This window comes from Oncorhynchus masou, chromosome 28, assembly GCF_036934945.1.
Source record: "Oncorhynchus masou masou isolate Uvic2021 chromosome 28, UVic_Omas_1.1, whole genome shotgun sequence".
NCBI classification, from domain to species: domain Eukaryota; kingdom Metazoa; phylum Chordata; class Actinopteri; order Salmoniformes; family Salmonidae; genus Oncorhynchus; species Oncorhynchus masou.
In genome coordinates, this window is record NC_088239.1 from 74,627,484 (window position 1) to 74,652,480 (window position 24,997).

Genomic DNA, 24,997 nt, shown 5'->3' on the forward strand with positions numbered 1-24,997 from the left:
AAATCAAGATTTTGCAATGCCCATCTGTCTCCAGACTTGAACCCCACTAAAAACCAGTGATTTGAAATGAAGAGGACAGTCCATAAGCGCAGACTAAGGATATCAAGGATCTGGAAAGTTTCTGTATGGAGGAATGGGTTTCAGTACTGGGACCCCCTCTCATGCTGCAAGTTTTGTTTTTTTGCTCTAGCACTACACAGCTGCTTCAAATAATCAAAGCTTGATGAGTTGGTTATTTGAATCAGCTGTGTAGTGCTAGGACAAAAACCAAAACATACTGGTCTTGGCCAGAAGATTAAAAAATAACTGTTTGGAGATTCTCTTCTGCACTGTTCAACCAATCCAGTAAATGTGGAGGAGGAGTTGAGATGGAGTGTCGCCTTGTTAACGTCCAAAAGAGGAAGTCTCGTCACAGGCTCTCTTTCTATTTCCCCTGAAAACTGGATGCATCTGGTGGTTGGGGACACAGCAGAGGCTAGGTAGGGGTTAAGGTGCTGGACTGTTAGAAACACAATAGTCCTAGAATATATAGATATATTGGCCCTGTATTTAGGCCATCTACTCTATAACCCGATGTGATAACCTAAAAGTTTGGATAACCTAAAAGGAGTTACAATAAGGTAACAGGGTTATTCTTTCACCTGTCCCCTAACATGGCCCCCAAAGGTCAGTAGTTCAGATATTTTTGGAAACGCACAGAACCATACACACACCCCTACAGTCATGGAAATGCACACACAACCATGTGAGTCAGTCCTCGTAGATTCAGCTGGCCCAGACACACACACACACACACACAAACTCCTCACCCAAAGTTCATAACTGTGAGTCAAGATTGACTGTAAATCGCTGAGAAGAACTCCCAGGCCTAGCTCCGCCTTCTTAATAAAGGCTCTTCCTTGGCTCAGAGCCCATTGGGGTAGGGGTTAATGACTGAAATGCACTTGGCTCCACATGCATTTCTCAACGCCTTCAGCTCGATGGCTCAGGCAGCCTGGGTGCTCTTTCCGCCAAGCTTGAGTTAGAGTTTAATGTGGCTGTGATTGTCTAAATACTCCACACTAATGGATCAGGTGATGCCCACTATATGACCACTCTGGAGCAAACAAGACCCAGATGGCTTGTGGCTGTAACCTTCCTCTCACTGACCTACACGCCTGTCCTCGACTCACTCGGTCCATCTCTTTCTTGTGGCTCATCTTTTTCTTATAGTTTTAACTACATTTAGGCTATAATTTCCCCTTGCCTCAATCTCCATATTTTTTGTTTTTTTTAACAGTCCTTGACTCACCTGTCTTGTCTTCAACCTGTATGTAAGTTGATATTTAATCCTTATCTAAATGTAAAATGTCTCTTTCTCATCTGACAGAAAATAGTGAAAGCGGGAGACAAGGACCTGGATGGCCAGCTGGATTTTGAGGAGTTTGTCCATTACCTGAGAGATCACGAGAAGAAACTTCGGCTGGTCTTCAAGAGCCTGGACAAGAAGAACGATGGTACGATGGAACACAGGCTGGAGCTACACAACCACTGCTTGTGTTTACTTGTATCACTACCAGTTACACTTAAACCACTGTTTAACCACTGTTTAGTGCTATAACGTACTAATCACTTGGGCAGTTGGGGAGAAAATGATGCATCGGGTTAAGCTGTGCATACATAATGACATACTGTAACTGAGAAAATTCTGCATTTAGGTTTATTACATTTGATGTACTATTCTATAAGCTGGTATTAAAAGCGTAGTGAAATAATATCCAGTCAATGAGATGATATCATCATAATTCAACACATTCCGAGTGGTTGATGTTTACTCTTTTGCCCCACAGGTCACATTGACTCGCAGGAAATCATGCAGTCCCTTCGAGACTTGGGGGTTAACATCTCTGAGCAGCAGGCTGAGAAGATCCTCAAAAGGTGAGGCTGTCAACCTGGGCTGACGAGTCTCCCGTCTCACCAACACTCCTGTCTAAACTAATGGCTCGTAGTGTCCAGCATACATTTAGTCTCTGCCTGTCTCTACTTCTCTCTCCTCTCAAATTCAGATTGCTTTATTGACGTGAAATACAATTTGTAGATATTGCCAAAGCAATATAGTGGTACAGCATTTCAGTAAATGCAGTACAATGCAATGAGGATAATGAAATACAGTTAATTTCAGTAGTAATAATAGTACATATCATGTATGCAGGTTCAACACTACTGATGTTGTATTGTGTAATCTTCGGTTGAAGTTCCTCGGGGGAGAAATCCTCTCTCTCCCCATTTCGCTATTTTATCTTTAATTCCCGAATGGTTGACTGGTTGCATTCTCGTTAATCCAGCCACAGTGTCTGATTTCAAAAAGGATTTACAGCGAAAGCACCACAAACGATTGTTAGGTCACCACCAAGCCACAGAGAAAAACAGCCATTTTTCCAGCCAAAGAGAGGAGTCACAAAAAGCAGAAATAGAGATAAAATGAATCACTAACCTTTGATGATCTTCATCAGATGACACTCATAGGACTTCATGTTACACAATACATGTATGTTTTGTTTGATAAAGTTCATATTTCTATAAAAAAATTCAGAGTACTTACATTCAGTAGTTCTAAAGTAGTTCTAAAGCATGCGGTGATTGTGCATAGAGCCACATCAATTTACAGAAATACTAATAATAAACATTGATAAAGATACGACTATTATACATGGAACTTTAGATAAACTTTACGGAGAAAGCAAACCATGCAATATTCTGAGTACAGCCTTTAGACAACAAAGCAGCCAAAAAGATACCCGCCATATTGGGTAGTCAACATTAAGCAGAAATAGCATTTTAAATATTCTCTTACCTTTGATCTTCATCAGAATGCACTCCCAGTAATCCCAGTTCCACCATGTTTGATTTGTTCGATAATGTCCATCAGTTATGTCCAAATATCTTCTTTTGTTAGGGCATTTGGTAAACAAATCCAAAAGCGCGTTCAGGTCGCGCCGATCGTCGAACGAAAAGTTCAAAAAGTTCCGTTACAGCTTGTAGTTTGGCATGTTTCTAAGTATGAAATCAATCTTTAGGATGTTTTTAACATACAACTTCATTAACCTGTAGTGACACCCCATCCCGTGAACAGGACCGTGGTCATCATCTGACACTAATTAGCATAACGCAACGGACATAAATTTTCCTAGAAAATATTCCTATTCATGAAAATCACAAGTGAAATATATTGGAACACAGCTTAGCCTTTTGTTAATCACCCTGTCATCTCAGATTTTCAAAATATGCTTTACAACCAACGCTAGACAAGCATTTATGTAAGTTTATCATAGCCTAGCATAGCATTATGCCTTGCTCGCAGCAGGCAACCTTGTCACGGAAATCAGAAAATCAAATTAAAACGTTTACCTTTGATGAACTTCAGATGTTTTTACTCATGAGACTCCCAGGTAGACAGCCAAAGTTCATTTTTCCCCAAAATATTATTTTTGTAGGCGAAATAGCTTCGTTTGTTCTTCACGTTTGGCTGAGAAATCGCCCGGAAATTGCGGTCACCACAACGCCAAAAAATATTCCAAATAACTCCAGAATATTGACAGAAACATGGCAAACGTTGTTTAGAATCCATCCTCAATGTGTTTTTCTAATATCTATTCGATAATATATCCATCGGGATAATTTGTTTTTCACTAGGTCCGATTGGAATAATGGCTACCTCTGAATTTTACGCGCGAATCTCTCTCGGAGCCACCATGTGACCACTTACGCAATGTGGATAGAAAACACTGAAGTTTCTAAAACTGTTTGAATGATGTCTGTGAGTATAACAGAACTCATATGGCAGGCAAAAAACTGAGAAAGTAAAAGAGATCTACTAATAGCCAATGGCTATTCTTCAACAGAAATGCGTAAAACTACGTCACAATGCTGTAGACACCTTGGAATACGTAGAAAGCGTAAGCTCCTTGATGGTACATTCACAGCTGAATATAGGGAGTCATTGGAACGCAGCGCTTTCAAAACCTGGGGCACTTCCGGATTGAATTTTTTTCAGGCTTTCGCCTGCAACATCAGTTCTGTTTTCTCATAGACAATATCTTTACAGTTTTGGAAACGTTAGTGTTTTCTATCCAAAGCTGTCAATTATATGCATATTCTAGCACCTTTTCCTGACAAAATATCCCGTTTAACATGGGAACGTTTTTTTTTTTTTTTTTTTCAAAAATGAAAATACTGCCCCCTAACACCAAGAGGTTAATGTTCCAACCGGACAATTCCTTTGTCTGTACAAATGAAGTGGAACGTAGCTACCTTTCATGTGAGCGCGCTAGACCCCTCCCTAAGAGTAGAATCCTCAAAACAGGTTCTAAATACAGTTGACATCTAGTGGAAGCCTTGGGAAGTGGAACATAACTAATATCCCACTGTAACTTCAATGGGGGCTAAGTTGAAAAACTACAAACCTTAGATTTCCCACTTCCTGGTTGGATTTTTCTGTTTTTTGCCTGCCATATGAGTTCTGTTATACTCACAGACATCATTCAAACAGTTTTAGAAACTGCAGTGTTTGCTATCCAAATTTACTAATTATATGCATATTCTAGCTTTTACAGCTGAGTAGCAGGCAGCTTAATTTGGGCACATTTTTCATCCAAGCTACCCAATACTGCCCCCTACCCCAAAGAAGTTAAACAAATGAAATTATTGTTTATATTTTAGATTCTTCAAAGAAGCCACCATTTTTATTGATGACAGCTTTGCAGACCAGCTTCACCTGGAATGCTTTTCCAACAGTCTTGAAGGAGTTGCTACATATGCTGAGCACTTGTTGGCTGCTTTTCCTTTATCCTGCGGTTCAACTCATTCCAAACCATCTCATTTTGGTTGACGTCGGTGATTGGGGAGGGCAGGCGGTTGGATCCAAATATCTCACATTTGGACTCATCAGACCAAAGGATAGATTTCCATCGGTTTAATGTCCATTTCTCATGTTTCTTGGCCCAAGCAAGTCTATTCTTATTATTGGTGTCCTTTGGTAGTGGTTTCTTTGCAGCAATTCGACCATGAAGGCCTAATTCACACGGTCTCCTCTGAACCGTTGATGTTGAGATGTGTCTGTTACTTGAACTCTGTGAAGCATTTATTTGGGTTTCAATTTCTGAGGCTGGTAACTTTAATGAACTCAGCAGCAGAGGTAACTCTGGTGTTTCTCTTTTTCCTGTGGCGGTCCTCTTGAGCCAATTTCATCATAGCGCTTGATGTTTTTTGACGGCTGCACTTGAAGAAACTTGAATAGTTCTTGAAATTTACAGCATTGACTGACCTTCACGTCTTAAAGTAATGATGGGCTGTCATTTCTCTTTGCTTATTTGAGCTGTTATTGTCATAATATGGACTTGGTCTTTTACCATATAGGGTTATCTTCTGTATATCACCCCTACCTTGTCACAACACAACTTATTGGCTCAAACGCATTGAGAAGGAAAGAAATTCCACAAATGAACTTTTAACAAGGCACACCTGTTAATTGAAATGCATTCCAGGTTACAACCTCATGAAGCTGGTTGAGAGAATGCCAAGAGTGTTCAAAGCTGTCAAGGAAAAGGGTGGCTACTTTGAATAATCTCAAATATAAAATATGTTTTGATTTGTTGAACACTTTTTTTGGATTACTACATGATTCCATATTTGTTATTTAATAGTTTTGATGTCTTCACTATTATTCTACAATGTAGAAATAGTACAATTAAAGAAACCCTGGAATGAGTGTGTCCAAACTTTTAACTGGTACTGTGTATATACTTTTTTTTTTTTTTTTTTTACATAGTGGTGCAGCGCCCCTCTTAATTTCTTTGGGGAGAACCCTGCCTTTTACAGTTCTAAGGACCCACACGTATAATATGTGCAAGGCATATTGATAAGCGGAGGAAACTACAATGATTTACTCTAGTTGAGATAAACTTAGCATTATGTCCTTCTGACTGTGAAGTTGTTTTAATACCAGGAAGTAGATCTATTTTTCTTGCATGTTACATATTAAACCATTTTTCACCATGTCCAATATGGATATCATGAAATCACTAAGAGTATTTGGTTTTATTCCATCCATTTGAAAGATTCTTCCTCAGGCATTAGTTAGGGTGAGCATTATGACATCACCACCAGAGCCCCCCTCGTTATTTTGTAGTTCTAATTGTGTGTTTATGTGCATGTCCCTGCCCTCCCCCTTTCTGTGCCTCCCCTCTCCTTTCTCTCCCCTTCTCTTTTGCCCTCTTGCTGGTCTCAGAATAAGGAAGGGCCTTGTCTGGGCCCCTATCATGTAGTAAGTAATGGAATCATCTCCGTCTGCTTGCCTTGTCGTATTCGCTTCGTATTTGACTCTGTTTGTTTGTTTTCTGCCCTATCTTCAAGTTTTATTTAATTGTTACAAAGAAAGCCACCGCAAAAACTTGTAGCCCTTTTAATTGCTTGTAAAAAGGCCAAATTAAGACGAATACTGAAAGATTCCCATAACCCAACATAGAAAATGCCCATGGCATGCTTAAATTTGGAAAGTAAAGAAGCAGCATTTAAAAGCATTTATAATTTCATCAAGTTGTGCATGTGTGAGCTTATGACACACGCCCACACAGACTGTCTGGTGAAACAAAAGAGAAGAGGCACTGTAAAAAGCTATGTTGTAATGGTTCTGGTCTTTTCTGTTTTCTCTGTCAACAGCATGGACAAGAACGGCACGATGACCATCGACTGGAACGAGTGGAGAGACTACCACCTGCTGCACCCTGCTGATAACATTCCTGAGATCATCCTGTACTGGAAACACTCTACGGTAAAATGGAAAAACTGCATGTTTTCCTCTCAGGGTTGTTCAAAAGCTAATTTAGTTTTTCATTTAAGTAAAATTAGTGGTCCTGTATGGTAGAGCATGTGCTTGCACCACCAGAGTTGTGGGTTCAATTCTCGGGGCCACCCATTCGTAAAAATGCACGCATGACTATAATTTGCATTGGATAAAAGCATCTGTATGGCAGCGGGAAAGCCATGCTCTACCAATATTAAAACTACTAGGACTGTATGTTGACACGTTTGGCGTATTTCCTTTCTCTTCCAATTCAAAAGCAGAGTAGTGTTCATATATTATTAATAGTCCCACAGATACAAACACATTCTCTATGTCCCAACGATACTAGCCGTCTAGGCCCTGACCAGGATTCCCGGAAAGACGGGAGCCAAACTGGTCACTGTGATCCTGCTTAACCAGACCAGATCAACCAAGCAGCTACTGCTGACGTCAATAAGCTGGTCTTTCTGCTATCGTATCCCTTTAGGCCAGACACAGACCTGTAGATCAAATCTAACTTATTTTCCACAAGTGTAGACTTTACTGTGAAATGCTTACTTACAAGCCCTTAACCAACAGTGCAGTTCAAGAAGAAGAAAATATTTACCAAGTAGGCTAAAATAAAAAGTAATAATAAAAAGTAACACAATAAGAATAACAATAACGAGGCTATATGTAAATTGTCCGGTGGCTATTTTTATGAATTGTTCAGCAGTCTAATGGTTTGGGTGTAGAAACTGTTGAGGAGCCTTTTGGTCCTAGACTTGGCACTCTGGTACCGCTTACCGTGTGGTAGCAGAGAAAACAGTCTGGAGTCTCTGACAAAGATCGTAGTGGAGATTCAGTTCACACACTCGTCATTCACACACTCGTGGTCCATATGTGACCGACTGACTTGATTTGGTCTTATGTAGCAAAATTTGAAATTGTGTTTTTTACATTGGATAAAAGTAGAGACTCGGAGTTAGAAAATTGTATATCATACACTACAGTTGAGGAACAATGGGAAAGTAATTCTCCTTTGAAATTTAATACATTTGTAACCCCACTTTTGAGAAAATGGTCCTTGAATGTTTTGTAACACCTACTGGGGAGCTCTTTGTCTACGCCCATTCTGCATCGTTCACACCCTCTTAAGCCTTACCCCACCCATCTCTTTAAGGATTCACGTGAGGCCATGTGCTAAACAGAGTGAGTACGGTAGTGTACTAAACAACCAAAGATTTCAAGACTAAAGTCTGGTTTATACTACGTCTATCGACATGTCTGTAGACAGTTGTCGCAGTGACATGAACATTCTATTGTCGCCCGACATCAAACTTGTCGTTGTCGTTATGAAAAAGTATAAACACAAAAACGACAGGCTGCATGACATCAGCAGCCTGGTGGTCCAAAATGGAATATCTGGTGTATTTTAACACCAATAAATCCATCCAGTCAATCTAGCAAACGAGGCAACTTTCTAAACGATGTTTTTTGTTTCTTGCTAGCGAGTCAGCCAGATAACGTTAGCTAGCTAACAGTATGCTTTAACTTTCAATGAAAACGACTTTCTTTAAAAAAAAAGCTGTGTTAGACAGGATTACCTACACATACTGAGCAGCTCATGTTAGACAGAAGCGTGGCAGACCAATCCAAACTCCTCTCCAGGCATGTCCAGCCCATCCATTATGCCAGTGTTAGGAATATTATGAATAAATGACTAAACAATATCCTCATTTTAAATAGAACTGAAACTAAGTAAACTTATACTCTGTTTTATTATATCTGATTAACAATATAAGTTCGTAAGAAGGGATTATGTGGCATGAACAAGGAGTAATTAAATATAAAGAACACCATTCCAAACTAGTCTGGAGAGGAATGGGTTGTGGGTTAAGTAAGCAGATAGGTTAACGATCCTATGGTTGAACCGACAAAACTTAGCTCTGGGGTGTTTTAGATAAGGCAGTGAGTGCATTCCTAGGTTTTCTGTTAATTAGAACTGTCAGCTAAGTGGTAATCAATAATGGTGAGGGGTCAAGAGTTAATATAGTTGTGTTGTGTGTGTATGTGTGTTAGTGAGTTGGAATGAACTTTTAAACTCACAACATTCTCGGTCGGGAGGAGGGGATACATTCTAGAAGCAATGAAATGACGTCATGTTTTGTATATAAACTGTTGTTCGTGGATTCATGAGAGCGCGCTCCGAGAATAAATCCTATTATCCATTTTTTGATGAGACTGGTCTCTATTTTATGCAAATAAGAATCTTAGAAATTCTCATCAAATAGACTAAATGAATTCAATTAATGAAAACATATTGGAAATAATTTAATTACTTTAACAGCCAGCCAATCATGGCTAGCGGGAAAGGTCCCATCTTTTTCCGTGGCTAAAACAACTAGTCTCGTAATTTTAACAATTGTATTCATATTTACAGATGGCATACAAGTTTGTTATTAAGGCACATGTAAGTTCACATGTTCCAGAAGGCATTTCTGCCAAAAAATAACGCATTTTGATAAAAAATACAAATTTGGGTTTAAAATGCCTCTCCTGTGAAGTAGTGATGTGCAACATACGGCTAGTTTCTTCAAACGAGCCACATACTGGCGCTAGGCTTAGGCAGTACCCAGATTGTCATACTTTTTATACTGACCGTGTGCCATCCTGGGATATACGGTAATACCGGCACTGAACACGATCACTATTTTCAAACCCCACAGTCTCTGTAATCCATAGATTAGCAATGCTAAAAGGTAAAATGCTAACTAAATGCTAGCGAGAGCCTTGTGAACATATTATATGGTGTTTGACCTAAACTATTTCCAGGACAGATACCCTAAGTCCGTACTGTAATTAGATCTTACACCTGGCGCTTGCTGCACAACACTGAGTGACTCGCAAAGCTCTGATCTGTCGTCGTTGTGAGCTTGTAAACACCACGTGACTCTTGACTACCGGTAAGCTTCATAATGAAAAATCATGACAGGTGAAATGAACGCGATCTTCTTTATCTGCTAATGTATTGACAAGTTGACTGCAGGTATTTACTTTAAAAGCAGCTACAAATATTCACATTCATTAAAACACTTCAAATAAATAGTTTCAACGGTATTGACAGTATTAAAAAAACAATCCCATGGCTATTTCCACATTTCCCCTGGTATGTGGCATATATGGTAAACACTGGACCATAAGGAGTACTGTCACTTATATGTAAATTAGAGTTTGGAGCAGGATGCCTTTTAACTACTATCACAAGGAATCTTATATCCTGGTCGGTTAGACCCGCTATCCTTGTGCATCTTATATCCTGGTCTATTCGCTTTGCCATCACGTTACATTTGCATGTGACAAATGTTTTTATTTTGATTTATAAATAAATATTTATTTAACATTTATTTAACTACAATGGGTAAGTTAGTTGAGAACAAATTCTAATTTACAATGTTGGCGTACCCCGGCCAAACCCTAATTGGACGACACTGGGCCAATTGTGCGCCGCCCTATGGGACTCCCTGTCACGGCCGGTTGTGATACAGCCTGGAATCGAACCAGGGTCAGTGGTGTCTTACACCGCTGCGCTACTCGGGAGCCCCATATGGGGAACCAGTATAAATTACAAGACTGGCGCTAAGTGGACTTTAATTTGAGGGGATTTGAAGGGGTTGAAGGTGGTTCTGAAGCTGAGATACAGTGGGTGTTTTCACAATTTGTTGTGACCCCCCCCATCCCCTTTTAAGAGCTCAAACTTAATTTCAAGGGACATTCCTGTTTAAATGATCGTAGGGTACCGACTGGCTGATTCCCTGCAGGAGGTGGAACTTCTTCTAAAAACCCCTGATGCTTCTGTTCCTTAGAGGACCCCCCTCTACAGTTGTCAACAAAGTTAAATGATTTTCCAATCGTTTGCTTATATATTTAAATAGCGTTTATACTGGGGTATGATACCGTGCTACGCCACTGCTTAGAACTTAAGTATAACTATAAGAAATCTAAGATGTCAAATAAATTATATGCAGCTCAGGGCTCCAGCTGTGCATTTGGTTTACTAACTTGTTAGCTAAGTTGCTAGATGTCAAAATCAAGCCTCTTGGTTACAGCAGAGACTGAATGAATGAGTGACATTTTTATTTTTGTGTCAAATCGCCAGTTGGCAACCCATCCCTTACGGGATTAATTGACACACAAATAAACATTACAAACATTCAATCCCCTCCTGGATCAAGATCCCTGTTGCCTAAATAGTAGTATTTTAAATATAATTTAAGAAATAGTGCCCCTTGTGTGCACATTGTGTAATACCGTATACCCCAGTATGGTACAGAAACTGTATGAAAATGTGGATACCGTCCAACCCCATTCTGGATGATGATTGCATAATACTGTTGGTCACAGGGTAGAATAAGGAAAGTAGACCCACCAGTCCAACAACTCTATGTCAATCATGGGACCTCGCTGGAAGTGTATGTGTGCCTCGTACCTCCCTCCCTCTTATCATGTCAGAGCAGCCTGTGCTGCTCCTTATCGGTCCCATGTCCCAGAATGTCTTATAGAACTTACCCAGACCGGATGTGGTGCTTCAATGCTCGTCTAATGCCCCAGTCAAGGCCCAAAGCTGCCAGTTCAAGGCATAGCAGTCATTAGGTCATGATCATTGCCTTGAAATCTTACACACAGACAATAGTCTTGGGCATCATGTTTGCAATGTTACATTGTTCAGATACAAGACCAGAAATTACTTGTAGAGATAATTGTGACAAGTCTGTATGGTATATAATCTACACCACCGTTCAAAAGTTTGGGGTCACTTAGAAATGTCCTTGTTTTTGTCAATTTTTAAAATAACATCAAATTGATCGGTAATACAGTGTAGACTGCTAATGTTGTAAATTACTATTGTAGCTGGAAACGGCATTTTTAATGGAATATCTACATAGGCGTACAAAGGCCATTATCAGCAACCATCACCCCTGTGTTCCAATGGCACGTTGTGTTAGCTAATTCAAGTTTATCATTTTAAAAGGCTAATTGGTCATTAGAAAACCCTTTTGCAATTATGTTAGCACAGCAGAAAACTGTAGTTCTGATTAAAGAAGCAATAAAACTGGCCTTCTTTAGACTAGTTGGGTATCTGAAGCATCAGCATTTGTGGATTCGATTACAGGCTCAAAATGGCCAGAAACAAAGAACTATTCCTTGTGAGAAAATGCCAAGAAACTGAAGATCTGTGTACTACTCTCTTCAAAGAACAGCACAAACTGGCTCTAACCAGAATAGAAAGAGGAATGGGAGGCCCCAGTGCACAACTGAGCAAGAGGACAAGTACATTAGTGTTTAGTTTGAGAAACAGGTGCCTCACAAGTCCTCAATTGGCAGCTTCATTAAATAGTACCCGCAAAACACCAGTCTCAACGTCAACAGTGAAGAGCCGACTCCGGGATGCTGGAGAGTTCCTCTGTCCAGTGTCTGTGTTCTTTTGCCCATCTTTTCTTTTTATTGGCCAGTCTGAGATATGGCTTTTTCTTTGCAACTCTGCCTAGAAGGCCTGCATCCCGGAGTCGCTTCTTCAACCCACAAGTGCTGAAGCTCCAGATACTCAACTAGACAGTTTATTGCTTCTTTAATCAGGACAACAGTTTTCAGGTGTGCTAACATAATTGCAAAAGGGTTTTCAATTAGCCTTTTTAAAATTTAAACTTGGATTAGCTAACACAACGTACCATTGGAACACAGGAGTGATGGTGGCTGATAATGGGCCTCTGTATCTAATATAATTATTGTATAGGTTTTTTAATATATTTTTTACAAATATCAACCCCCCCTCCCCCCGCCCCACATAATACCCCTCTGGTTTTAGCCTCTAAAAGTATACAGACGTTTGAGAGCTGTTGAAGGTACTACTCAACAATGTACATGCACTGTAATGTGTGATTATTACACTGTACTTGCCTATGTTATTTCCATGTAAATACCTACATGCCTTGTCGAACATTGAGTGTTCATGGTAATTTTGAAATGGGTTTGCCTATAGTTGTGTTTATATAGTTTAGGCCAGAGGAGAAACTCCATTGACCGGTCATCTTACCTGCACCTCTTTGTTTGTCCGTCAGATCTTCGATGTTGGGGAGAGTCTGATGGTCCCAGATGAGTTCACCGCCGAGGAGAAGAAGACTGGGATGTGGTGGCGACACCTAGTGGCTGGAGGGGCAGCTGGCGCCGTGTCTCGAACCTGCACAGCACCTCTGGACCGGCTCAAAGTGCTCATGCAGGTAAGGACACTTCCTTTGAGAAGATATGTCAAGAACTGACCTCACGCAAAAGGGACAAGAACTCGGTTCTTTGTATTCACAATGCAAGTGAACCCGGATCCCCTTTAATGAATCGCTTCTTAGTTCACTTTAACTTTAAACAGCCAGTCAGGATTTTGTCTCGCGTTAAAAACAAACTTGAGACCCTACTTCTACACTAAACAGTAGTAATATCACGTATCTATGTGTTAGTCCTATAGACGGGTGCGTGCGCAACTATGGAGCAAAACAGACTGGTTTGAAAGCATAAATATATTTGCACAATGAGCACTTGTCTCGCTTACGTCGTTACAGTTGTTGGTTAGTTAGCTAGTGAATTTTTGCCATATTAGCATGGATGTGACATCAGTCAAAACACCTCAAAACAACATATGATATTAAGAACAAGATGAAATTAACCACCTACGATTCCCTACATGGCAGCTTCTTGTCGTTGTTGCTAGCTTTCAGGCCATCCAGAATCACAACAACACAGACTTCTGATGTTGTCAATTAACCCATCTATGGCAGAGAGCCAATTACATAAGGTCTGTCCTTAGGACACCATTTCTGCTAGCAAGTGCAATTCCACTGATATGATGCAGCAGTGATTGAGACAGATGGGTGACATGGCATAGTAGGAGGCAGAGTTCAGCTTTCTCACGTTTCATTTTTTATTCAACCTTATTTATCCAGGTAGTGTCATTGGGATAAAATCTATTTTTCAAGAGTGACCTGGTCCAACCGAGACAGCAGCAGGGGGGAACAATGTTTCAGACAAATATCCGACGTAACAACTTTGACATATACGCCATAAACAAATTATAGATGTAGACAAATATACATTATAATTACATACCCAGATCAATCCCTAAGGCCCGAGCACACCCTCGGGTTGTAACGTGATTGGGTGGGTGAGCGCCAATGCGAGGGAATGTTCATGTGTGTCTGTTGGTCAATGATGTCAGCAACGCTTGTGTGTTCCACCAGCAGAAGCAGACTGGCCTAGATAACAGCTCGGATTTTGTCCCTCTTTCTCAATCTGTTCATCCCTCGGTTTTTCACTCACATCTAGTTTTTTTATGAGCAGAGAGGGAAATTCTCATTCATTATAGCATAAGCAGGGTAAGTACAATAACGGCAAAAGACATGTTAATATGAACAATGTTATAAGGATGTGAAGTTGCATCTAGTTCCTCCCTGTTACAATGCAGTTCAATAACTTGAGTTCATAGTCAACGTGGTGATTTGAAAAATGTGAATTTTGTGTTGACTAAATAAATAGTCTCTCGGCTTGGTCTCCAGGTTCACGCCACCCGTACCAACAGCATGTGCATCGCCGGCGGCTTCACCCACATGATCCGTGAGGGCGGCGTGAGGTCGCTGTGGCGAGGCAATGGCATGAACGTCATCAAGATTGCCCCCGAGTCGGCCATCAAGTTCATGGCTTATGAGCAGGTAAACCTATCGTTCAGCACCCTTACTTTGACATGACGGGACCCTTTCTAGTGTTGTCAATTGAAGCCAATGAAAGATGTGGTATCAACAGCTCTGTAGTGTACTGTCCTTCTGGCAAAAAATGACTCCTTCAGACTCTGTCAAGAAACATACTCAGAGGGAAAATGTTAAGCAACTGTCACTTACCAAGTTTGTCTTAACTAGGTCCTCATGTCCTAGTTGTTCAGAACTGACACTAACAATAGTTGTTGTTGTCCAGATCAAACGGTTGATAGGCAGCAACCAGGAGACCCTGGGCATCCTGGAGAGGTTTGTGGCTGGATCCCTGGCTGGAGCCATCGCTCAGAGCAGCATCTACCCCATGGAGGTGTTAAAGACCCGCCTAGCCCTGAGGAAGACGGGACAGTTCTCTGGCATCGCTGACTGTGCCAAACACATCTTCCGGAAGGAGGGCATGGCCGCCTTCTACAAGGGCTACATTCCCAACTTGATAGGCATCATCCCCTACGCTGGCATTGACCTGGCTGTCTACGAGGTGGGTGTGAGTGAATGGAGGGAATTGAAAGGAAGTTGTTAAATACTGTTAGTCTCACTGTCATCTCTTGCTACCACACATCTACTTTCTCTACAACTAACCTCATTGTATATTTCTTTCATTGTCTCCTCCCTCCATCCAGACTCTGAAGAACTCGTGGCTGCAGCGCTACGCCACAGACAGTGCAGACCCCGGGGTGTTTGTCCTTTTAGCCTGCGGTACCACTTCCAGCACCTGTGGCCAGCTGGCTAGCTACCCCCTGGCCCTGGTCAGGACCCGCATGCAGGCACAAGGTACGCCCTCTGCCCATTTCTATTTGGAGTTTCATTAGATCACTTGCATAGAATTAATTGGTGACAGTGTTGGTTCATGGACCAACCATAATCGGTGGTACAATGGAATGTGTTAATCGGGGATGCATAATATATATATATTAGTTGCCATATCAGGTAGTTGTTGACATTCTGAGATTTCCATACCCAACTACAACGTTTTCTGTCAAGATAGAACTGCCAAAGGGGGAGGAGTTAGCCTGCAAAGTTCTGTCATACTTTCCAGGTCTATGCCCAAACAGTTTGAGCTTCTAATTTTAAAAATTAATCTCTCCAGAAATGTCTCTCGGTGTGCCCTGGTCACCATATGTGAATTGATTGCCCCCAATCAATCTTCAGAGTTCGTTCTGTTAGGTGACCTAAACTGGGATAAGCTTAACACCCCGGCAGTCCTACAATCTAAACTTGATGCCCTCAATCTCACACAAATTATCAAGGAACCAACCAGGTACAACCCTAAATCCGTAAACATGGGCACCCACATAGATATTATCCTGACCAACTTGCCCTCCAAATACACCTCTGCTGTTTTCAATCGGGATCTCAGCGATCACTGCCTCATTGCCTGCATCCACTATGGGTCCGCGGTCAAATGACCACCCCCTCATCAGTGTCAAACGCTCCCTAAATCACTTCTGCAAGCAGGCCTTTCTAACTGACCTGGCCCCTGTCAGTGGAGGATGCCTGGCCGTTCTTTAAAAGTAATTTCCTCAGCATCTTAACTTCTTGACGCTACCCATCCCTTAAGCGGGATAATTGTCATCAGCAACCGCTGAATAGCATAGCGCCTCAGTCAAATAATATTACTAAAAATATTAATATTCATGAACTCACAAGTGCAATATTGCAAAACACAGCTTAGCCTTTTGTTAATCCATCTGTCGTCTCAGATTTTGAAATTATGCTTTACAGCGAAAGCAATCCAAGCGTTTGTAAGTTTATCAATCACATGACAAAACATTAAGTACACTTAGCATCAGGTAGCTTGGTCACGAAAATCAGAAAAGCAATCAAATTAATCATTTACCTTTGATCTTCGGATGTTTTCACTCCCGAGACTCCCAGTTACACAAAAAATGTTTCCTTTTGTTCCATAAAGACTATTTTTATATCCAAAATACCTCCATTTGTTTGGCGCATTATGTTCAGAAATCCACAGGAAAGAGCAGTCACGACAACGCAGACAAATTCCAAATAATATCCGTAATGTCCATAGACATTACGGACATTATAATCAATCCTCAGATTGTTTTTAAAATATATAATCGATAATATATCAACTGCTAATGTCTTTCACAGTAGGAGAGGGAAAAGCAATACCTATCCAAACTCTGTTGCGCGTGCAAAACTTATCGTTCTGGCTCATTTTTCAAAATAAAAGCCTGAAACTATGTCTGAACACTGTTGACACATCGAGGAAGCGATAGGAAAAGGAATCTGGTTGATATCCCTTTAAATAAGCATGCCCCTTTCAAAAAAATGTAGAAGAAAGAACAGATATAGCCCTTGGTTCACTCCAGAACTGACTGCCCTCGACCAGCACAAAAACATCCTGTGGCGGACTGCACTAGCACCGAATAGTCCCCGCGATATGCAACTTTTCAGGGAAGTCAGGAACCAATATACACAGGGAGTTAGGAAAGCAAAGGCTAGCTTCTTCAAAAAGAAATTTGCATCCTGTAGCTCTCACTCCAAAAAGTTCTGGGATACTGTAAAGTCCATGGAGAATAAGAGCACCACCTCCCAGCTGCCCACTGCGCTGAGGCTAGGTAACACTGTCACCTCCAATAAATCTACGATAATCGAGAATTTCATGAATGCTTTCCTCCTGGCTACCCCAACCCCGGTCAACAGCTCCGCACCTCCCACAGCTACTTGCCCAAGCCTCCCCAGCTTCTCCTTCACCCAAATCCAGATAGCTGATGTTCTGAAAGAGCTGCAAAACCTGGACCCGTACAAATCAGCTGGGCTAGACAATCTGGACCCTCTCTTTCTAAAATTATCCGCCTCCATTGTTGGAACCCCTATTATCAGTCTGCTCAACCTCTCTTTAGTATCGTCCGAGATCCCTAAAGATTGGAAAGCTTCCGCGATCATCCCTCTCTTCAAAGAGGATGACACTCTAAACCCAAACTGTTATAGACCTATATCTATCGTGCCCTGCCTTTCTAAAGTCTTCGAAAGCCAAGTTAATAACAGATCACTGACCATTTCGAATCCCACCGTACCTTCTCCACTGTGCAATCCGGTTTTCGAACTAGTCACTGGTGCACCTCAGCCACGCTCAAGGTACTAAACGATATCATAACCGCCATCGATAAAAGACAGTACTGTGCAGCCGTCTTCATCGACCTGGCCAAAAGCTTTCGACTCTGTCAATCCCCGTATTCTTTGACTCAACAGCCTTGGTTTCTCAAATGACTGCCTCGCTTGGTTCACCAACTACTTCTCAGACAGAGTTCAGTGTGTCAAGTCAGAGGGCTTGTTGTCCGGGCCTCTGGCAGTCTCTATGGGGGTACCACAGGGTTCAATTCTCGGGCCGACTCTTTTCTCTGTATATATCAACGATGCCGCTCTTGCTACGGATGATTCCCTGATGCACCTCTACGCAGACGACACCATTCTGTATTCATCTGGCCTTTCTTTGGAAACTGTGTTAACAAATCAAAGCCCTTAGTTGGACACTGTGTTAACTAACCCCCAAACAAGCTTCAATGCCATACAACACTCCTTACATGGCCTCCAACTGCTCTTAAACACTAGTAAAACTAAATGCATGCTTTTCAACCGTTCGCTGCCCGCACCCCTCTGCCCAACGAGCATCACTACTCTAGCATCACTACTCTAACTACAAATACCTAGGTGTCTGGCTAGACTGTAAACTCTCCTTCCAGACTCATATTAAACATCTCCAATCCAAAATGAAATCTAGAATCGACTTCGCAACAAAGCCTCCTTCACTCACACTGCCAAACATACCCTCGTAAAACTGACTATCCGACCGATCCTCGACTTCGCCGTTTGTCATTTACAAAATAGCTTCCAATACTCTACTCAACAAACTGGATGAAGTCTATCACAGTACGATCCATTTTGTCACCAAAGCCCCTTATACCACCCACCACTACAACATGTATGCTCTAGTTAGCTGGCCCTCGCTACATATTCGTCGCCAGACCCACTGGCTCCAGGTCATCAATAAGTCTATGCTAAAGTAAAGCTCTGTCTTATCTCAGTTCACTGCTCACGATAACAACACCCACCCGTAGAACGCGCTCCAGCAGGTATATCTCACTGGTCATCCCCAAAGCCAACACCTCCTTTGGCTGCCTTTCCTTCCAATTCTCTACTGCCAATGACAGGAACGAATTGCAAAAATAGCTGAAGCTGGGGACTTATCTTTCCCTCACTAACTTTAAACATCAGTTATCTGAGCAGCTAACCGATCGCAGCAGCTGTACATAGCCCACCCAATCTACCTACCTCATCCCCATATTGTTTTTATTTACTTTTCTGCTCTTTTGCACACCATTATTTCATCACCATCTGCTTATCATCACTCCAGTGTTAATTTGCTAAATTGTAATTACTTCGCTACTATGGCCTATTTATTGCCTTACCACCTCACGCCATTTGCACACACTGTATATAGACTTTTTTCTATTGTGTTATTGACTGTACGCTTGTTTATTCCATGTGAAACTCTGTTGTTTGTGTCGCACTGCTTTGTTTTATCTTGGCCAGGTCGCAGTTGTAAATGAGAACTTGTTCTCAACTAGCCTATTAAATAAATAAAAAATGGACTTTGTTTCCAGATCGGTACATCCCTAGTGTTGATGTGTATTTCTTGTCTCTCATCAATCTTCCTCTCATGTTGTGTCCCCTCAGCCACCATCGAGGGCGGTCCCCAGATGACCATGTCAGGGCTGTTTAAACACATTGTGAAGACTGAGGGCGTGTTTGGACTCTACCGGGGCCTGGCCCCGAACTTCATGAAGGTCATTCCAGCAGTCAGCATCAGCTACGTGGTCTACGAGAACCTCAAGATAAGCTTGGGGGTCGTGTCTCGGTGAGGACAAGGAGGAAAGGGAGAGAGCTCCTCCCCTAAAAACCAAAGGGTTATTTTTTGCTTTTCGGAGAGAAAAAGAGGAGAGCGAAGAGTAGGAGTCTGAGTGAGAAGAGTTGCCAAGCAGCGGAGCAGGTGACTTGGAAAGAAGGGGTTGTTGCTGGGGTTGTTGGAAACATTGTCTCATTCTGTGAATGTTATGAGGACAGGTGGGTCGAGGTGGATGGAAGGGGGAGATATATACTACAACAGAAACTAAAACGGTGTTCTCCAACCCTGTTCCTGGAGAGCTACTGTCCTGCAAAAACTCCAGGAGGGTAGCTCCAACCCCCCTACCAGGAACAGGGTTGGAGAACTTTGGACTAAATGAAGTGATGGACGGATGTGGACGGACACTGTGACTTGGAGGGAGGTATGGGGATCCTCTCATAGATGTAACCTTTAATCATCATTATTTAATGTGTTATTTTGTTATCAGTCCAGAGGCACTTCACCATGAGTCCACTGTTGGCTTTTTTAAAATCAAACACAAAGACGCAGGTTAACTAAAAAGCAATCTCTTCACTGGAACACCAACATTCTCCAACCAGCTTGAAGTTTGCTAATAATAATGTATTTAGGGACCAAGAAGCCGCTTTTGTTCGTGGCTGTTGCATTTGGTGGCTGTTGTATGTTTGTGGGAACTGGGGACTGACCAAATCAAGTAAATGTTTGACCCTTCGTCCCTTAGTACTATCCTATAGGTGGCAGTATTCGTTAACCTATCTGGCTTGTGAAAGACAACCAAAGCCTAATTCACAACAAAGGGCTTGTCTGATTGTCATCTAAAATGTTCTTATGCATTATCTGTCCCCCTTTAACGCAGCACTCCCCAATTCGGCAACTATTAGGGCACTAGCTGTGGCAAATTTGTCTCGAGGGAGAAAAACCTCAACTCAGAATTTTGGTTTAACTGATTAATTCCTGTATTGTTTTGCCCCATTCAAAGAAATCCAAACTGTGGTTTTCCTTTTTCTCATTGTTTGACTTGATAAGAATGTTAAACTGATTTGAACTGAAAAGGTGATGCAGGTTGAATGCCCATAGTGTCTTATTGTCCACTTAAAACAGCTGGTAAGAAGATGTGTGTGTCTTGATGCTAATTTATTTTTGTATTGTAACCAGATATTTATTTAAATGTGGTCCGTACAGACAGCACTCAAATATTAGATGCTGCTAGCATATAAGTTTAGTTACAATACTATAACAACATATTCAGTAACTGTTTATATATTGTATTTAGCAATTATGATGCAACACACAATGATTAGCCTACCTATTGATCAAGGTTTGAGGTGTTATGTTGTCACTACCTGTTTAACATTTCGGACAGGAAGTCCTGATTTGACATTTGTTCCTCCGGGACTTCAATGCACCTGAAGTCTACAGTCTGTAAATGCGTGAATTTCCAGGGTGCAGGATATTCCATGTCCCTTTTCAATAAGTCTGTGAGGGCTTGGTGGCGTAGTGCGGCCTTAGTCAAAGTGCAAGACACTGGGAGACACAGCATCAGCAAGTGTGGGAGTGCTCTGTCTCCAGGGCCACAGAATGGAGAAAAATATCTGCAATGGGATAGGGCAATGGTCTGTGTGAATGAGGACCTGTGTGCATGAGGTCTCTCGTTCTGCTCCATTACATTTAAACTGCAATGTGCAAACACTTCCACCACCAAGCTTCCTCTCACTGCACTTGAAAAGAGAAACACTTAATAATGCACTTTAAGGTAATTTTCTTTAACTTGAAACAGACTTGAATCTCGTTTTTGTTTTACTGAAATCAAATGAGGGATTGCTAGCATTGCATTGTGATGTTGTTTTTTTTATTATACATTTGACTGAAATGATTCATATTAAAGGCCCAATGCAGTCAAAAACAAGATTTTCTTGTGTTTTATATGTATATTTCCACACTGACGTTGGAATAATACTGTGAAATTGTGAAAATTATAATGCCCTGTTAGTATAAGAGCTGTTTGAAAAGACTGCCTGAATTTTCAGCTTGTTTTGGTGGGATGGAGTTTGGCCTTCCATGGTGACATCACCATGCTGTAAATTAGTTAATTGACCAATAAAGAGTTCCAAAACTCTCCGCCCATAACAGCACATTTTCTGTTTTCCCCTTCTAACACAGACCATTCCCAGACAGTCCTGGCGAAATTCTCGCTTGAGAAATTGCTCTTTGATAAGAAGCTATTTTTGTTTATTTTTGATCATTTTAATTGAAAACAATCCCAGTAAGGTACTTAATTGTTACCCAGAAATGATTTGATATTGAGATAAAAATGGCTGCATTGGACCTTTTAAGTGTTATATGGAGCGTGAATCGAGACTGATATGTTATTTGTTGTAAGGCTTAATGTCTCAAAAGCTGTTTGTCCTATATGCTGAAGGCCTTATTTTACCTGAGATCCATAAATCAACTTTTTGATTCATGGACTCAGTTTCCAGAGGATGGAGAGAGAAATTGGTCATTTATTTTGTTCCATCCTCAGGGAGAATTTAGTAGTTTGGGGCTTTCAGAAAACACTTTCTCATAATTCTCCCTGTCAATGTTTCCCAGTGTTTGCTAGGCAGTGTCAGTTTCCCTAGTCTTCACTGTCCTCTCACTGCATGTATTTATAAAGGGGAAATTATATGCATAAACATGTTGACACATGGTTGTCATTATTTGGCTAAAGGCTTTTTCTGCTTGGCACAGCTCCACAAAAATAAGTTATCTTTTACACTTTTGCTTTAGTGCAAATATCAGAGCCTGAATCCATATATTCTGTCCACAAGAGGATGGAAAAGGCTGTGTCTATAGTATTGTACTCCAACTAAGGATACCACTCCATACTGCCTGAAATGTAGCGCCTTCTCTTGCATTGACGAGCAGGCAATCAGACTCATCGCTTTTGTAAACTTGAAATGCACTGCACATGGTTTATTGCTTTAGGCTGAAATGTGTAGTATCTATATATTAGTCTTTTAGATGGGCTCTTTTGAATCAAAATAGCTCATTCATGGTATCTAAATATTTTACAAAACGTATACAGACTAAATCCTGATTATATTTAGAAAAGTATTAAAATATGTAATTGAAAACAATTGTTGTCCCTTTGTAGAAGAATACATCTTTGTTGAAGGAATTTAAAGCTAAATGTATTCATGCTTATGTTTTAAAGTAACTCAATATTACATTTTGTATTGAGTCCTGGTTTGAATTGACCACATCTGAATCACTTCACATCTTAAGCACTATACATAGTCATTGATCCTCCATTTGCTATGCAATATCTATCTCAGCCTGTACCAACCAGGTCTCATCATTGACATGGTGGGAGGGAGGCACAGACTTCATATGGGATAAAACATGACTGAACATGAAACTTGACACCTGCAACATATTTTATAATGCTTAGAAATTGTATATCAGACAATAGAAGTGAGAAGAACATAGATTATTTGACACATTTTCACTATTTACAGTGAGACAGAGACTTTGCTTTGTTTGTCACTGTTGCACTAGGATGGCAGCTATGGTGTGTTTGTGGGGGAGACAAGCTACTGGCAGAGCCGGTATCTCTATGAAAAGTGAGCCTTCACCCGGCAGTACTTATGAATATCATATAGGTGTCAGTATTAGTCAACCTGGCTTGTGAAAGACCACCAAATTCAAGACAAAGGGATGATAGTCATCACACAGCCCTACACCTCCACAAACTTTACACATCGTTTAAGGGGAATATGCCATGCATGGTACAAAATCCAATCTCCAAATGTGTATCTTAAACAGGTGAGAAAATGTAAATACATTCTGATTTCTAAACTTCCGGCGCCGACAGAGATGGCCGCCTCGCTTCGCGTAAACTTTCTGATACTGATCCAGAATGGGGATTCACCCCATTGTTTTACCAAAAAGGCTGAGACTTTTGTGTTTCCACAGCCCGGCTCTAGTGTATCGCTGGACCATGGCCTCCGTGTACCTGCTCTGACTTGGGACCAAGGCAAGGCCACTGGTATTTTTCAGCTGGCATTTACATAACAATGTATTGCCCGTTGAGGCTTGGAAGTCACCGGTAGGACATATTGGCACTCCCCAGTAGGAGCAGTCCTCCCTTGGAATGAATGGAATTCTACAGTATTTCAATTCAATGTTTTAAGAACAACATTACATGTATTTCAGTATTTGTTGTTGTAGTGGGGACAGTAACATTAGTAATCTAGCTCACATATACTTTTAAAGTATGCATTAAGGTGTGTGTAATAAAATAAACATGTCAAAAATGAATGTAGACATGAATAAATTCATTTCTATAGCTTCCAAAATATGTTTTACAATTGTGGGGGAGTGCCAAGATGGAGGTAAGGTGGCTTCAATACAGTGCCCCCTATCAGTCATCTAGTGTATATATAAATAATTGGCTAACACCTTTCACTGTTACCACCTCACAAAGCAATTGTGTTGATGATGCAGAGGTTGTTGATAAGTCTTCAGTGTCAGTCAACCCTAGCTATGGAAAAACAGTTCCCCCAAAAAACATTAACATAATGACTGGCAACACGGTGCTGTAATGGAAAACCTCTATAATAGACTCAGTCTGGGGGTAACCCATTGCCTCTGCCTTTGGGGCACTTGTGTAGATTTGGGGGAGTTGGGTGGGTGGGTGGATGATTTAGTGGTGGCTCCACCTTGGGTATTTTGCTGTGTTGCTTGTGACTGACCGGTTCCTTCCACTCTGAGTGTGAGTGGGGATGGTGGTTGGGAGGTGTTTACGGACAGGGTCGCTGTGTCTCTGGACTGCCTCTGTTCCCAGTGGTTATGATTCTCAGTCAGCCAGAAGAGGATGCACCCCCCCCCCCCCCATTACATCACAGCGAAACACAACAGCCTGCGGCATTACAAATATACATCATACAAGACATGACCTTATTACTCTATACCATAAATACCACAACTACAGTGTGTGTTCAAGTGTGTGCATATGTGAGTGTTTGTGTGTGTCTCTTCACAGTCCGCGTTGTCTTGGTGTTGTTTTATCTGTTTTTTAAAATCTGATACTACTCGCACGAGTTACTTGATATGGCAGAGAGTTACATCAAGTCATGGCGCTATGGCTCTAATGACAACAAGCTCAGTCCAACGATGCCGACACACCACCCCAGACTGTGACGGACCCTCCACCTCCAAATCGATACAGAGTACAGGCCTCAGTGTAACGCTCATTCCTTCGACGATAAACGGGAATCCGACCATCACCCCTGGTGAGACAAAACCATGACTCGTCAGTGAAGAGCACTTTTTGCCAGTCCTGTCTGGTCCAGCGACGGTGGGTTTGTGCCCATAGGCAACGTTGTTGCCGGTGTTGTCTGGTGAGGACCTGGCCTACAACAGGCCTACAAGCCCTCAGTCCAGCCTCTCTCAGCCTATTGCGGACAGTCTGAGCACTGATGGAGGGATTGTGCGTTCCTGGTGTAATTCGGGCAGTTGTTG

The 24,997-nt window shown here is 41.5% G+C and overlaps 1 protein-coding gene across 5 annotated transcripts in view; it reads left to right on the forward strand.

The window, feature by feature from the left end:
• Positions 1 to 22,956, forward strand: part of slc25a25b (solute carrier family 25 member 25b) — a 54,857-nt gene extending 31,901 nt beyond the window's left edge. The window contains exons 2-10 of one of the 5 annotated variants that reach the window (XM_064943308.1): positions 1,370 to 1,496; positions 1,830 to 1,917; positions 6,266 to 6,301; positions 6,697 to 6,808; positions 12,919 to 13,077; positions 14,401 to 14,553; positions 14,813 to 15,088; positions 15,231 to 15,381; positions 19,309 to 22,956. In XM_064943308.1, coding sequence (XP_064799380.1) covers positions 1,370 to 1,496; positions 1,830 to 1,917; positions 6,266 to 6,301; positions 6,697 to 6,808; positions 12,919 to 13,077; positions 14,401 to 14,553; positions 14,813 to 15,088; positions 15,231 to 15,381; positions 19,309 to 19,493 — 1,287 coding nt within the window. In that variant the 3' untranslated portion in view covers positions 19,494 to 22,956. The remainder of the gene's footprint in view (positions 1 to 1,369; positions 1,497 to 1,829; positions 1,918 to 6,265; positions 6,302 to 6,696; positions 6,809 to 12,918; positions 13,078 to 14,400; positions 14,554 to 14,812; positions 15,089 to 15,230; positions 15,382 to 19,308) is intronic. The other 4 variants (XM_064943310.1, XM_064943311.1, XM_064943309.1 and 1 more) reach the window with 4 other exon arrangements.
• The last annotated feature ends 2,041 nt before the right edge of the window (positions 22,957 to 24,997 follow it).